General features: G+C 49.5%; 1 protein-coding gene across 1 annotated transcript in view; it reads right to left on the reverse strand.

The window, feature by feature from the left end:
* LOC146813449 (protein FAM118A-like) overlaps nt 1-16,232 on the reverse strand; it is a 374,336-nt gene that overhangs the window by 59,855 nt on the left and 298,249 nt on the right. The window contains exon 11 of the mRNA XM_085614763.1: nt 15,454-15,531. Coding sequence (XP_085470889.1) covers nt 15,454-15,531 — 78 coding nt within the window. The remainder of the gene's footprint in view (nt 1-15,453; nt 15,532-16,232) is intronic.

Genomic DNA, 16,232 nt, shown 5'->3' on the forward strand with positions numbered 1-16,232 from the left:
GGGTGATGGGCAACATTAGCCCTATGACTGGGGGTGGCAGGGGTGATGGGTAACAGCTCCCCTATGAGTGGGGGTGGCAATGGTGATGGGCAATAGGTCCCCTATGAGTGGGGATGGCAGTAGTGATGGGCAACAGGTCCCCTATGAGTGGGGTAGGCAGGGGTGATGGGCAACATAAGCCCTATGAGTGGGGGTGGCAGGGGTGATGAACAACAGGTCCCCTGGGGGTGGGGGTGGCAGTAGTGCTGTGCAACAGGTCCCCTATGAGTGGGGGTGGCAGTAGTGCTGGGCAACAGGTCCCCTATGAGTGGGGGGGTGGCAGGGGTGATGGGCAACAGGTCCCCTATGGGTGGGGGTGGCAGGGGTGATGGGCAATATTAGCCCTATGGCTGGGGGTGGCAGGGGTGATGGGAAACAGGTCCCCTATGAGTGGGGGTGGCAGTAGTGATGGACAACAGGTCCCCTATGAGGGAGGGTGGCAGTAGTGATGGGCAACAGGTCCCCTATGAGTGGGGGTGGCAGGGGTGATGAGCAACATAAGCCCTATGAGTGGGGGTGGCAGGGGTGATGGGAAACAGGTCCCCTAGGGGTGGGAGTGGCAGTAGTGATGGGCAACAGGTCCCCTATGAGTGGGGGTGGCAGTAGTGATGGGTAACAGGTCCCCTATGAGTGGGGTTGGCAGGGGTGATGGGCAACATAAGCCCTATGAGTGGGGGTGGCAGGGGTGATGGGCAACAGGTCCCCTATGGGTGAGGGTGGCAAGGGTGATGGGCAACAGGTCCCCTATGAGTGGGGGTAACAGTAGTGATGGGCAACAGGTCCCCTATGAGTGGGGGTGGCAGGAGTGATGGGCAACAGGTGCCCTATGGCTGGGGGTGGCAGGGGTAATGGGCAACAGGTCCCCTATGAGTGGGGGTGGCAGTAGTGATGGGCAACAGGTCCCCTATGAGTGGGGGTGGCAGTAGTGATGGGCAACAGGTCCCCTATGAGTGGGGGTGGCAGGGGTGATGGGCAACAGGTCCCCTATGGGTGGGGGTGGCAGGGGTGATGGGCAACATTAGCCCTATGGCTGGGGGTGGCAGGGATGATGGGCAACAGCTCCCCTATGAGTGGGGGTGGCAGTAGTGATGGGCAACAGGTCCCCTATGAGTGGGGGTGGCAGTAGTGATGGGTAACAGGTCCCCTATGAGTGGGGTTGGGAGGGGTGATGGGCAACATAAGCCCTATGAGTGGGGGTGGCAGGGGTGATGGGCAACAGGTCCCCTGGGGGTGGGGGTGGCAGTAGTGCTGGGCAACAGGTCCCCTACGAGTGGGGGTGGCAGTAGTGCTGGGCAACAGGTCCCCTATGAGTGGGGATGGCAGGGGTGATGGGCAACAGGTCCCCTATGGGTGGTGGTGGCAGGGGTGATGGGCAACATTAGCCCTATGGCTGGGGGTGACAGGGGTGATGGGAAACAGGTCCCCTATGAGTGGGGGTGGCAGTAGTGATGGACAACAGATCCCCTATGAGTGAGGGTGGCAGTAGTGATGGGCAACAGGTCCCCTATGAGTGGGGGTGGCAGGGGTGATGGGCAACATAAGCCCTATGAGTGGGGGTGGCAGGGGTGATGGGCAACAGGTCCCCTAGGGGTGGGAGTGGCAGTAGTGATGGGAAACAGGTCCCCTATGAGTGGGGGTGGCAGTAGTGATGGGCAACAGGTCCCCTATGAGTGGGGTTGGCAGGGGTGATGGGCAACATAAGTCCTATGAGTGGGTGTGGCAGGGGTGATGGGCAACAGGTCCTCTAGGGGTGGGGGTGGCAGTAGTGCTGGGCAACAGGTCCCCTATGAGTGGGGGTGGCAGTAGTGCTGGGCAACAGGTTCCCTATGAGTGGGGGTGGCAGGGGTGATGGGCAACAGGTCCCCTATGGGTGGGGGTGGCAGGGGTGATGGGCAGCATTAGCACTATGGCTGGGGGTGGCAGGGGTGATGGGCAACAGGTCCCCAAGGGGTGGGGGTGGCAGTAGTGCTGGGCAACAGGTCCTCTATGAGTGGGGGTGGCAGTAGTGCTGGGCAACAGGTCCCCTATGAGTGCGGGTGGCAGTAGTGATGTGCAACAGGTCCCCTATGAGTGGGGGTGGCAGGGGTGATGGGCAACATAAGCCCTATGAGTGTGGGTGGCAGGAGTGATGGGCACCAGGACCCCTATGAGTGGGGGTGGCAGGGGTGATGGGCAACAGGTCCCCTATGGCTGGGGGTGGCAGGGGTGCTGGGCAACATTAGCCCTATGGCTGGGGGTGGCAGGGGTGATGGACAACAGGTCCCCTAGGGGTGAGGGTGGCAGGAGTGATGGGCAACATAAGCCCTGTGAGTGGGGGTGGCAGGGGTGATGGGCAACAGGTCCCCTAGGGGTGGGGGTGGCAGTAGTGCTGGGCAACAGGTCCCCTATGAGTTGGGGTGGCAGTAGTGCTGGGCAACAGGTCCCCTATGAGTGGGGGAGGCAGTAGTGATGGGCAACAGGTCCCGTATGAGTGGGGGTGGCAGGGGTGATGGGCAACATAAGCCCTATGAGTTTGGGTGGTAGGAGTGATGGGCACCAGGTCCCCTATGAGTGGGGGTGGCAGGGGTGATAGACAACAGGTCCCCTATGGTTGGGGGTGGTGGGGGTGCTGGGCAACATTAGCCTTATGGCTGGGGGTGGCAGGGGTGCTGGGCAACAGGTCCCCTAGGGCTGGGGGTGGCAGGGGTGATGGGCCACAGGTCCCCTATGAATGGGGGTGGCAGGAGTGATAAGCACCAGGTCCCCTATGAGTGGGGGTGGCAGGGGTGATGGGCAACAGGTCCCCTATGGCTGGGGGTGGCAGGGGTGCTGGGGAACATAAGCCCTATGGGTGGGGGTGGTAGTGGTGCTGGCCATGCAACCGCTGTGGTGGCTTGTTGTTAGTGGCCAGGATGTGGATCCCCTGTGTGTGTGTACCATTTTGCAGGTACATGTCGTTTGTTTATGTGGTAGGTGTCTGACTTACCGCCTGCGCCGTCGGCGTCGGTTTCTGAGCCGGTCATAGATGTAGAGTACTGGTATGACCTGCGCGATGGGATTCATGATGTGTTCGTGTCGTACACGCTGCTTGTTGCTCCGTCTCGTACCCGCTGCAAGCTGGTCCGTCTCGTAGCCGTGTATTGATTGGTGACGTTAATCGTAGCTGATATGCTTGTTTTCCAGATGCTGTGACGTTCTGTACGTGGCGACCCGTCCGGCGCGTAGGAAGTACGCATCGTACTTGTCAGGCCGGAAACTGCTATGGATACTGCTTCCGGACGACTCGGTTCAGTGTTAGGAGTTACGGCTCGGACGGAGAATGGAGCTTGAATCAGAGCCTACGTGTCGGTCGGATGTTTGGCAGTTATGCGCATCATACTTCCTCTGCAGGACTGACCGGCTACGGGTACGTGACAGTCGCACGGTAAGGCTATGGACAGCACTCGGAGAGCTGTCCGACCCGGTATCGGAATCGACCCCCTAATGGGATTGTGAAGTTTAGATGTTTAGATGTGCTGAAGACAACAGCTCATCTTTTTCCTAATCATAAATGTCAGGTGCCTGGAGAGACCGCGATGGAAGAGCACAGCGCCAACGTGACCTGCTTGGCACTTTAGCACACTAGGCTCACAAGCTGTTGATTGGATCCGGGATGGAAGAAATCTAATTCTTCCCGTCGAAGAGCTGCATACATATATATATATATGTCGCCATACCCGGGGCTAATATATGCGGTAGCACAACCGCAAACACCTGCAGCTGCAAGTGTCCAAGCCTGTTGCGAGGCACTGTTTTGTACGAGATGCAGCAGTAACGGGAAGGAGCAGCCCTTCAAGGGAGAGGGGCTTTGTGGCAATTACATCACCCATCTCATCGGTATCACATTACGTTTTCAGGGTACGATGCAATCTCATGGTTCTTTCACGGGCACTAATGACTCTGTGGAGAGCTAACAAGGGTGACGAAGCTTTTAGAAATTCAGCTAAACTACATCCCAGGTGACGAGGGTAACAAGAAAGACGTTACTGTGTTGATGGGAAAAAGGAAAGATTCTAGAAGGGAGAGCGTAATACGTAAGTATGTAAACCGATATGGATTTAAAATATTGATACAGCTTAACACGTACCATCTAATTGTACCATTTTATTGTACCCATTGAACAAGTAGATAAAGCGTGGCGCTGGTGAAAGGGTGCAGTGCTGAATAAAAATATGTTAAAGTCTCTTGAAAATAAACAAGTGACAGCATCCATTTGCTTGACCCTAATATGACTGCCAATTATGACACTCAACTTTTTGGGTTTTAAGGAACAATGGTCCCATTCACAAAAATGGATAAAGTATCACAATTATTACAATGAGAAATTGGATTTGTACACCTTAGTCAATGCAAAGAGTAATAATTAATGCAATTTAATTATGTTTCACGAAGAACTTAATAAGCAACAACAGTGAGTGAGCTAACGTGACAGGTTAAAAAGGGAAATCAGCCGATTTCCTAAACCCAGGCAGATGACTTAAAAAGGTGACTTTTGGTGCATAAAAATGGGCAATATCAGAAAAAGTCAGATCGGCATCTCATACTCAAACATTTGGATAACAGATAATATAGAGTTTAGAGATGGAAGTCGACGACGTTTCGATCCCCTTGAAAATAGTGGGATCTCTTCAGGACAAAGAGATAACAGAAATGCCTGGGAAGTTAGCAATGTAAATTGCGGAAGCGACCGATGGTCGTAAGCGGGAAAGGCACGGTGGCGCGATGACCTAAAAAGGTCTGGGGAAATCCAGGAAAAGATGCGGAGGTAGCCGTGCGGTCGTCACTGTTGGCCGAGCGTTGAGGAATAAGGGGAATTTCGCGCCGGTCCCAGCCGGGACCGGAATTCACAATAGGAGTGCGCTGCGAGGGCGCGGCGTACCTGTGGGGATGGTAAGGACGGAATGAAAAAGCTGTCGCGCGCTCGGGTTAGCCGAGACCGGAATTCACAATAGGAGTGAGCTGGGAGGGCGCGGCGTACCTGTGAAGATGGTCAGAACGGAATGAAGCAGCACCGGGCGATCAAGTGAGCCGGCAGAGTCGCAGATCAATAGACGAAGGCTCAGAGCCACAGGTACGCCACGGCCTCGCAGCGCACTCCTATTGTGAATTCCGGTCCCAGCTGGGACCGGCGCGAAATTCCCCTTATTCCTCAACGCTCGGCCAGCAGTGACGGCCGCACGGCTACCTCCGCATCTTTTCCTGGATTTCCCCAGACCTTTTTAGGTCATCGCGCCACCGTGCCTTCGCCGCTTACGACCATCGGTCGCTTCCGCAATTTACATTGCTAACTTCCCAGGCATTTCTGTTATTGCTTTATCCTGAAGAGATCCCACTATTTTCAAGGGGATCGAAACGTCGTCGACTTCCATCTCTAAACTCTATATTATCTGTTATCCAAATGTTTGAGTATGAGATACCGTTGTGACTTTTTCTGTTATTGCTCATTTTTATGCACCAAAAGTCACCTTTTTAAGTCATCTGCCTGGGTTTAGGAAATCGGCTGATTTCCCTTTTTACCCTGTCACGTTAGCGCACTCACTGTTTTTGCTTATTAAGTTGTTCGTGAAACATAATTAAATTGCATTAATTATTACTCTTTGCATTGACTAAGGTGTACAAATCCAATTTCTCATTGTATTAATTGTGATACTTTATCCATTTTTGTGACTGGGACCATTGTTCCTTAAAATATATGTCTACCCTTGGTCCCGCCCAACTTCTAGGGTTTCCTTGTCTTCTACTTTGTACTCAACTTTTTGGGAGCGTGCCCTTTTAAAAAACAAACAGCGACACGGGATACAAACATTTTAAAGTAAAAGCACCACTTTGTGCTTTCACTTCAGTTAACTGAAAGTGCGATACAACTGTGGCTCCTACGAGGCTGCAGCTGTAGCAAAATGGCGAGAGGGGTGAGGGATTGGACGGGAGCAACAGGCAAAAGGAGGAGTGGGAGACAAGATTTTAACAAGCCCAATCCCCTTTAAAGAAAAGCCCAAAACAAAATGAATATCCCTCCAAAAAGAAGCCCAACTGATGGTGGACATGAAAAGTGTAAAAAGGCTAAATAAATTCAAGCAACAGAGTGGAAGCACGGTGAGGGAGGCAGCACTAACACAACTATTGAATTAAGAGGAGGTGGGAGAGAGGAATACTATATTTACATGTAAGCAGCTATGGCACCAAAGCTGAACACAGGCAAACAGTAACAGACCAAGAAAAAAATAGCCCCCCAAAGAACATATAAAGAACCATAGCGGAATAAGACAGTACTTAGTCCCTGCTGCGTGGGAGGAACAAAAGGGAAAAAGGAGGGACAAAGAGACGAGGCTGACCACTAGAAAGCAAGGATTTTTAAAGGACACTGAAAGAAACAAATCAATAGAAGGGGGGTGGCTTTAAGCCCACAAGAGAATTTACAACAGGTCTTGACATGTTCGACCTAAAAAGTTACTGTTTCTTCTTGGAAGAAAGAGCGTTTCACCTGGACTGGCGAATGAGTGGCCAAGGTGCAGGATGTCCTGTACCCTAGGAGTGGGTGGCTGGCCAGGATGTAGGTCACAAATGATAATATTCTTTAGCAGCTCCTCTTTAAGACATTACTAACCACCTTGAAATGCCAGAATCAGGATGACAGTGAAGTCTCCGTTCAATAGATTGTCTGCAGCACGTGCACCAAGTAAAGTTTCAGCCCAAGTTCTTTCATGTGCAAATAGTCTATATCAGTGGTTCTTAATCCTGGGGTCTGCAAAGCCCGCTCAGGGGGGTGTGCAACTGCTTAGAAAATTAAATAATATTAACAGACTTATAAAGTGCATATAAATAAATAAGGGACATGAAACAGGCAAAATTAAAGCTTTCTGTAAATTTGAAGTAATTGAAATTGGAGGCTAAAAATTAAGTCAGTATCCTTAGACTGATTCGTGGAAACTGTGCAAGTGCATCAAAGAGAATATAGTGCGGACTACGGGCGGCCTGAATTAATTTAGAAACGCACCAACCTTCCCATTAAACATTTTTTTTAAATGTTTGTATTTGTTTGTCAATCAAATAAATATTTAATCATTTGTGTATTTTAGTGTATTGTTTTCTGTTTCATATCGTCGTAAATGCTAAGGCCAGGATCCCCGCCTTCCAATAAAGCCTCAGTGAGGGTCCCCGAAGTCCAGTAATGATTAAGCAGGGTCCACAGAAATCGAAAGGTTAAGAACCACTGGTCTATAGGTTTAATACTAAGGGCCTTATTTACAGTTTGATGCATGGGAAAGTCTGTCACAAACATGGCAGGTGTTCATTACCCGTATTATAAGTACATTATTTCATTTATATATCACTTCCGACCCATGCTGAGGCGTTGAAATAGAGTATGATGGTTCTTTTAATACAGCGGACGGGATATCCTGCCTGCCAATCTCTAAATAAAGCCCTTTGTTTTTTACTTCCAACAGCACATCCTGGAGTGCTGGTTCCCTGCAGTCAGGCCGATGCATCTAAGGCTCGGATGCCTGAGGTGGTCAACAAACTTGCACTGTCACCTGGTAATGCACATCAAAGGATGCTGAGTTTCAATGTGTAGGGTGCATCTTTTGATGTTATAATTCAGCGCCTCGTCAGGGGTAGTAAGCGCTATACAAATGCAATTTCTGCTTATGGGGAATAGAGCCCTTTGTGTACCTGAGGCCAGGAAATCTCCATCGGCCTCTTGTGGTGGCTCAAAGCACATGTCCTTTTAACATCTTCTTATTTATTTATTTTCAGCGCGTGTTGGCGGGGCAATACCTCCGCCCCCTTTTCACATGTTGCAGCAGACAAAAACTCAATCCTCCAATCCATATTATAGCCTTATAGCCCGCCGTAGTGGGCTATGCCGGCTATTAAAGGCCGCTCCAGCATTAAAGACCTGAGCCAAAGGCGAGGGACTTTAACAAGGGAGCGGGACTTTAATAGCCGGAATAGCCCAGCTATGAAGGGCTATAAGGCTATTAGAACATTCTGCCACTAGAGGGCAGAATGCTCTAACAAATAAAACAAAGCCTTCAGGCAGCACGAGGGGATTCAAATCCCCTCAGGCTCCCTGAAGCCATTGTTCACAGCCAGAGCTGTGAACACAGAAACATTGGAATGTTGGAGCTCCGGGCTTATACCAGCCATTATAAGCCCGGAGCTACTCCATTGTTTTCAATGGAGTTTCCAACATTAAAACGTTCTAATTTGAGGTATTTCAGCCAAATACATTCCCCTGCTTTCACTCTGCCATATTTTGACCTGATCCCCACACAGTATTTACTCATAACTTGCCACTGATAGGCACACATTTACAACCATAACATTCACTGCCAAGCTTGTATTTAATTTCAAACACAGACAGGTGAAAACAGATGTGGGTGTAAAGCTGGCCTCTCTAAGAGGCAATGGATGTGCACAGCCAGGCTTAGCAAGCAGGGTGCAAAGCTGGCCTCCCTGAGAGGCAGGGGATGCGCACAGCTAGGCCTGGCAAGCGTGGGTGTAAGGCCGACCTCTCTAAGATGCAATGGATGCGCACAGCCAGGCTTAGCAAGTGTGGGTATAAAGCTGGCCTCCCTAAGAGGCAATGGGTTTGCACAGCCAGGCTTAGCAAGCGTGGGTGTAAAGCTGACCTCTCTGAGAGGCAGGGGATGCTCACAGCCATGCCTAGCAAGCGTCGGTGTAAGGCCGACCTCTATAAGAGGAAATGGATGTGCAGAGCCAGCCTAATCAAGCGTAGGTGTAAAGCTGGCCTCTCTAAGAAGTAATGGATGCACACAGCCAGGCGTAGCAAGCGTGGGTGTAAGCTGGCTTCTCTAAGAGGCAATGGAGACGCACAACCAGGCTTAGCAAGCTGGGTGTAAAGCTGGCCTCTATAAGAGGCAATGGATGTGCACAGCCAGGGTCAGCAGGCATAGGCGAAAAGCTGGCCTCTCTAAGAGGCAATGGATGCACATAGCCAGGCTTAGCAAGCTGGGTGTAAAGCTGGTCTCTCTAAGAGGCAATGGAAGTGTGTCCGAAAAGTTTCAGCGCTCCGTCCATCATCTCCTTGTGTTTGGTTTGTTCACCCTAAGATGGCAGGGTATGCCCAGATGTGTGCCCCTTGCTCACTATGCCACTGGATACAAGCTAGCCTGGCTGATGAGGGCAGTTAGCTCAAAACCGATCCCAGGATACTTGTTTGCGGTCCAGAGAAGATATGGCTTGGCAGTTCTGGATGGACTGTTTCCATGAGGCACAGGGTCAACACTGATTTGCATTTAGCTGGGTCTGAACTGAGGTGGCGAACTGAGCTAAAGAACGATGATGGATTCAACCCAGATCTGTGACTGGGGGTGAGTGTTTGAAAAGTTTCAGCACTCCATCCATCATCTCCTTGTGTTTGCTCTGCATGGAGAAAACGGCCTCCCCATAGACGCCTGTGCGGTCGATGTCCCAGCCAATCACAACACAGGGGCACCCTCCTATCTTCTCTTTGATCCTGGAACCGTTGGCTACCTGGGTGCGAGGAGACGTGCTTCTCAGGGGCCTGAAATGGGATGTCGGACATGAAGACAGAATATTGTTGTATGCCGATGATATACTGGTGTACTTAGCGTCCCCCCGTGTATCCCTACACAGGCTCCTCAATATATTTACCAACTTTGGCAAATACTCAGGCTACGCCATTAATTGGACGAAATCAGTACTATATGTTCTCCATAGCCAGACTCCCCCGGGGCTGTGACTTGGAGGTGGCCCTTGACGGCTTTCGTTATCAAGGTATTTTTATAACCCCCGACCCTCGCCTCTCCTATGAAAGGAACTTTGCTGCACCATTAGATAGGCTCAGAAAAGATGTTACCCACTGGAAATCCCTACCGCTGTCTCTATTGGGCCGAGCGGCCCTCTTCAAGATGCTGGCCCTCCCCCGGTTCCTATATGTCCTCCAGAACTGCTCATACTCAATCTCTGATTCGTATTTTAAAAACATTGATGGCGAGTTGAGGTCACTGTTATGGAGTGGAGGGACGCCGCGTATTGCACTACATAAACTGTCCAAGGGGTGGTATGATGGAGGGATCGTCCTCCCGCACATGCGGCTCTACTATTGGGCTTCGCAGCTTGTAGTGGTGAACCACTGGTTGTACCGCTCTCCGCTAGACCCCGCCTATATGCTGGACAGGTACCAAGTGGGGTGGGAAGGGTATCTGGGTGCCCTCTTCTCGAAGGTTAGGAGGGGGAGGTTTGTGGGTCCCACAGCATGCACGGTACAACTCTGGAACCAAGCGACCACATGATTGGGCTGAACAGATGTACTAACGCTGTCCACTCCGTTGTGGCACACCCAGAAATTAGGACTCCTGTGCCATCAACCGGGGTTTGATAAATGGGACGCGATTGGCCTCTCCAATATAGGGCATCTTGTGAAAAAGGGCAAGGTTCTCTTGTTTCCGGAACTGCAGGAGAAATACGTAATGGCCCAGGCGGAGGTGTTTCGCTACCTGCAAGTTCGTCATGCTCTAACGACTGCTCTCCCAGACTTGACCAATCTTCCGGAATCGTCTCCACTTGAGGACTGTCTACTTTCTGAATCACTCCCTGTCAAGGCAATCTCCCTTACGTACCGCAAGTTGTGTGATAACCTACCTGACCCTTTCCTAGCTCTTCGCAGCCGGTAGCAAGCCGACATTGGGACATTGACGATGACGATTGGCGAACTGCACTAATGTCGCCGAGGGAGGCAGCCATTTCACTTTGCTTTCGGTTGATCCAATGAAAAGTCCTGCATAGAACGTACCACACCGGGGTGACATTGGCTAAAATTGGGACGCAACAGGATGCATTTTGTTGTGACCTTTTACCATACTATTTGGGATTGCCCATTCCTGCGTCCCATGTGGGAGGGGGCAACCACACACATGCAAGACGCACTGGGCAAAACAATCAGCCTTACTCCACCACTGGGGCTCCTCAACATTTGGGAGCCAACCGACCTTACTGAAGTAGAACAACTAGTTACCTTGGGCTATGTGTTGGTTAAGAGAGCCATCGCGATGAAGTGGGGGGTGGCAGGGCGACCCTCCATAAATGTCTGGGCGGCTGACCTGGACAAATGTATGGTAGCAGAAAAAGAAGTATTCAAATCCATAGGATGCCCTAAGAAATGGGACAGAAAATGGAATGGGTGGAATGCATACCGTGGAAATTCTTGTATATCTCCGACTGTAAAATTGGAAACGGCTAAGGGGAAACATCTCACATTTTGCATGACTGAATGATTGTATGATTAGGTTCAGTAATCCATGCCTGATATCTTAAGATTGAACTGCCTGCAATTTATACCTGTGATGATTGGAATTTGTCACTAATAAAAAGAAAATTAAAAAAAAAGAACACTGACTCCCACTAGGGCATAAAATGCATGCTGAAGGCACAGCGAGCAATGCACCAAATTAAACTCAAAATATTACATGATAAAAGCACTCACAAAGGGACCCCCCGCCCGAATAGCTGCATGAAGGCGGGGACCCAGAGAGCAGGAGCTCAAGCCCTCCCACGTAGTTTATCTGTGACTTAAGCCAACGCAGAAGAGTCGCTCATTGGTCACGACAGACGAATAGGTGGGACACTTTGGAGAGATGTATGTGCTACGACTATGCCTGTAATTCTGAGTCAGTTAGCCTGCTTTGCACGAAGAGACTGACGACCAAGCCCAAATCCAGGGGCCCCTTATGCTGCCGGAGCGTCACTTTTTGTGACTCTCTTCGGCGCAAATGACAAAATCATATTTGAGGCCACGCAAAGCCTCTTTGCGTTTCATGGCCTCATAGATACGGAGTAAGGCAAGGCAGCCCAAATCGCTGCGTTGCCTTACTCTGCGTCAGGGAGGTGTTCCATGGGCGTTGCGGTGGGTGTTCCTGCACAACACCCATGGATTTTGATGCTTCCTGCAGATTTACAAAGTGATGCAAACCCGGGGATGTGCCAAAACCTTCCACCTCCCCACGGAAAAAACAAGGAGGAATAAAGATACTTCTCTCCATTACACCTCCCCAGGAGAGGCGTAACGAGGAGAAATATCTTTATCTCTCATTGTTTTTTCTTCTTTCTATGTGTGCTGCATTCTGCAGCGCACACAGAAAGATGAAAGCGCCTCTCAGGCAGCCGCGGTCGCTGCAGGAAATAGTGGTGGGGCGGGGGGCCAGGTGAGGGGGGATTTCGAAAGATGACCACGAGGGAATTTATTTAATTTTCCCTCCTGGTCGTCTCTCGAAATCCCCCCCGGCCCCACAGCCTCTCCGCTCTTACCTGCACGGGCCGCGGCTGCTCTCAGGATTGTTTTTGTGCAGAAAGGTGCCCCTTCCTGTACAAAAACAATTGTGCATGCAACTGAGGCATCCTTGCACCATGGTGCAAGCGTGCCTGCGTTGGCGCTAGGCTGCACTGAGCGCCAGTGCAAGGGAAAAGGCAGGAATGTGCCGTATGGGATAAATACTGTGACCCAGTACAGCGCTGCGCTGCCCTACGCCAAAACCCCATAGATGAGGGCTCAGGTTATAAAGCTCCCAGACCCTCAGTCTGAGGACTGAAGGAATATCGGGGTCGGATACAAACATTGTTCGATACAAACATTGTTCGATGCGGGTATTGCAAGGTGGCGATAATTGTACACGCCAACTGAAAAAGATGAGGAACTATGGATCATTTTGGAATGTCATCCGGTGATAAAAAAAATACATTTATGATGATGTCAGCAGAAACAAGAAATGCAAATGCCAGGGACTTTACTCTCAACTACATAAGTGGGTACACACCTGTTTTTAAACTGCCAACAATATTATCAAAATGCAGCATTTTATGACAACCAGACACTGTTACAAAAGTTGCACGTTTTAGGGTGGTGAGCCCTGGTGTGTACCAGACATTTTTCCAATGATGAAGTTTGACAGGTTTTACCTGCCGACATTTGTCTGGGGATGCAATACTCATAATTCATGAGTCCATCCGAGGAGGTCCAGCTTTTGGCATCGGGCTCCAGCAGTGGAATGCCCTGCCCGGATCGCTGACAAGCTGCACCTCTTTGACCACCTTCCAAAAACAGTGGAAGATCTAGATGTTCTGAGTCAGTGGGACCTGCCAAACCCCACCTGTTGCCAAAGCGCCAGGAAACCCCATGTGGGGAGCTGAGCACTATATACATCTCACTAATAATAATAATACAGAACAGACGGTATCAGAAGTTACTGCACCTATCGATACTAGGTGGCAAACTGGGTCTTAGGACTTTTAAGCTAACAGGGCTGTCTCCTCAGAGCAGTGCTTAATTTGAGCCTGTGGTTTCCGGTGCTTGCCACTGGTACTTAATTGTCAACTGCAGTACTTATGACAGTCTGCCACATGGTGCCGCTGTTTGTCTAAGTTAAAGATGAGCACACAACAGTTGTTTATTAATTAAATCAACAATCATGAAAACTAATACCTGCTGCCTATGCCATTCTCATAGCTTTGGAGCCTGGAATAGTCTGATTTGTCACTTTTGTAGGGGTGTGATGGTTAGTAGCTGTGTTGGTACTGTAATTGGCAGGGGCAGCGGGTGGTGCAGAGATCCCCGGAAGAGGGCCCTTGCACTTTTTTTTTTTACAAATTAAGCAGTGCCTCAGACAGTTCTGAGGCTTTGGTTCAGATGGGAGAGTCATTGGTTTGTAGGTGGGAAGGTCCCTCTGGGAGGCTAATGGCTCAGTTTAAATGAGTTGAAGCCTGAATTGGTCACCCTTCCGTGTCCTCGTCTATCCATCCATCTTTGCACTCAGTCACTCATTCACCCATTTTTTTAACCACCGACTCTTTTTTGTTTCAACTGTCTAGGAATTCTTTTGTGGTGTGTTGAGAACATAAGTGACATAGAAAGATTGTTTCGGATCACAGTGTAACAGGGCCTGTCTGTTCTGAGGGCCCCTGTTGAGTGTTAGGTGTTCCTTGAAAGGTTCCCAGTGGGATGCTGTGTTTACACACACGCAGCCTCGACGCAGGCATGGTTTACACACACGCAGCCTCGACGCAGGCAATGCAGAAAGGACGTATCGCCTGACCACAGGACGCACAGCCATCAGGTCAGAACTGGGTCCCAGGGTGTCAGGCGGCTCTGCTGTGTCATTTCTGCATGACATTACCTACACTGCCGTCTGCATCACCCAGCAAGTGAATAAAGCACATTTCCACCAACTGACCAGTGCAAAAGTGACGTGCACTGACTGACCAGCACAGAAGGATTATGTGCACCAAACGATCAGTGCGGAAGTGACGTCTGTAATTACCGTTATGGTGCGGTAACACCAGTGGAGCTTCTGTGTGGGGCTGGGGTGGCAGGTGCAGGGGTAAGGGAGCGAAGGAAAAGAACACATCTGGCAGAGGACTGCATTCAATGCCCCCCCACCAGGAAAGAAAGCTGGGGTGGGTGGAGGGGGAGAGGCTTGCTTGCAGTTCAGGTCAGTGTCTCATTCTACTTCATCAGCCACTAAAAGTGGGTCTGGATTTCCTGCACCCAGAAAAAACAGCTGCGCCCCGGGGAGCACCTGGCCAGTGGTGGTCAGACACATCTGTAATCAGGGCCCTGGAATTATGTGACCGTTCAGCCGTGGAGATTTTCGCATAATCATAGATTTGCCACATTTCCCACATAATCCATCATCTGACACATAGGGGCCGATTCCAATCCTGGAAAAAGGCCGTACGAATCGTACTTCACGGGTCGGACGTGACTTGTACGATTCGTACGGAAAAAAATACGGATACGAGTCGTACGGAAAAAATAAATACAGGATCGGAATCGACCCCATAATCTGCAGATTTGAACAAAAAATGTTTTTTTGTTTCTATCTCAAACGGTTCAAAAGCTACTAAAAATGGAGCAAAACGTGATGCCGCGCAGTGAAAGGACCTTTGCAAAGGTTGCCTAGTTAAACGTTTGTAGCTTATTGCTATATTTAGGTGTTAAACTAGAACTAATGAGGTGCACAATGTTAACAAGTTTGAAAATGGCAAAATAATGAAGTAATACTATCACAAAATGTGCCGCATCATGCTGCATAATTTGCCGTTTCTTGCCACACAATTTAGCCAACACTGCCACATGATTTGTCCCTCCCCTGCCTCATAATTCCAGTGGCTGTGTCTGTAGCTCATCCAGGGATACCGCTCCACCTGACTGGTAATCACCCCTGAGTGGTGCATGGACATCTAAAACCAGCTGTCTCTTATACGTCATACACTTAAGGCACCTATCGACCACACCTCCCTGGAACGCTTGCAACGCCTGCGCTGTACTCCGCCTTCTTGCCCAGTGAGAGACTGAGAACACCTCCTGCACATTCTCAAAGCTCTCTTCAGGTTAATAATCGTGGCCGCCATAGTTACCGTCAGATTTCTGCTTCTTCTTGCCGTCCCATTCCATGTTGGACACCTTCCTCTTGGCGCACTCGGGCCGGCAGGTTTCTGAAGAGGAAAAGAGCCCTTTAGTGGTGAAAAAACCAGAGCCTTGCAGGGAAGCCCATGCTAAAGCGCCCTGAGCTGGCTGTGAGGCAACATATGTGGCGCTATACAACAGAAATGAAATAAACACATCAACGACATCCTGCAGGTTACCGAGCGTAAGCTCCGTCTTTGACCCACTGGGGACTGTGCGTCCATCCCAGCTGGACAACTTGTCCTGCAGACTTTCAGAGGTTTCCCCTATGACCTTTGGCCCCAGCCCTTGAGCAGGGTAATGAGACAGAATATCGACACTCAAAAATTCAAACTACATGAACATCGATTTGGAAATATCGTGTAGAGGAATTATCGAGTGCAAGAATATTGTTGTCAAAAATATCGATTTGAAGGAAAGTAATATCAAATTTAAAAATCTGTAAGTCATTAATATAATTTGCAAAAATATAGTTGTTTAAAATATCGATTTTTAGTTAGTGTTATGTATTTTAGTATATATTTTAAATGTATGTGATGTCTTTTTTGTGTATAAGAATTGTTTATGATTTTTAATATATGCGTAAAATTTTTACTAGTTATCAATTTTATTTTAATTTGAGATTGAGATTTTACAGTGTTAATTGTGGGAAGTAATTTATTATTAATTAATTATTAATTGGTTGCTAATTAATATTAATTAATTAGCAATTAATTATGGAAATTGTGTC

The sequence above is a fragment of the Triturus cristatus genome, chromosome 7 (assembly GCF_964204655.1).
Source record: "Triturus cristatus chromosome 7, aTriCri1.1, whole genome shotgun sequence".
Taxonomy (NCBI): domain Eukaryota; kingdom Metazoa; phylum Chordata; class Amphibia; order Caudata; family Salamandridae; genus Triturus; species Triturus cristatus.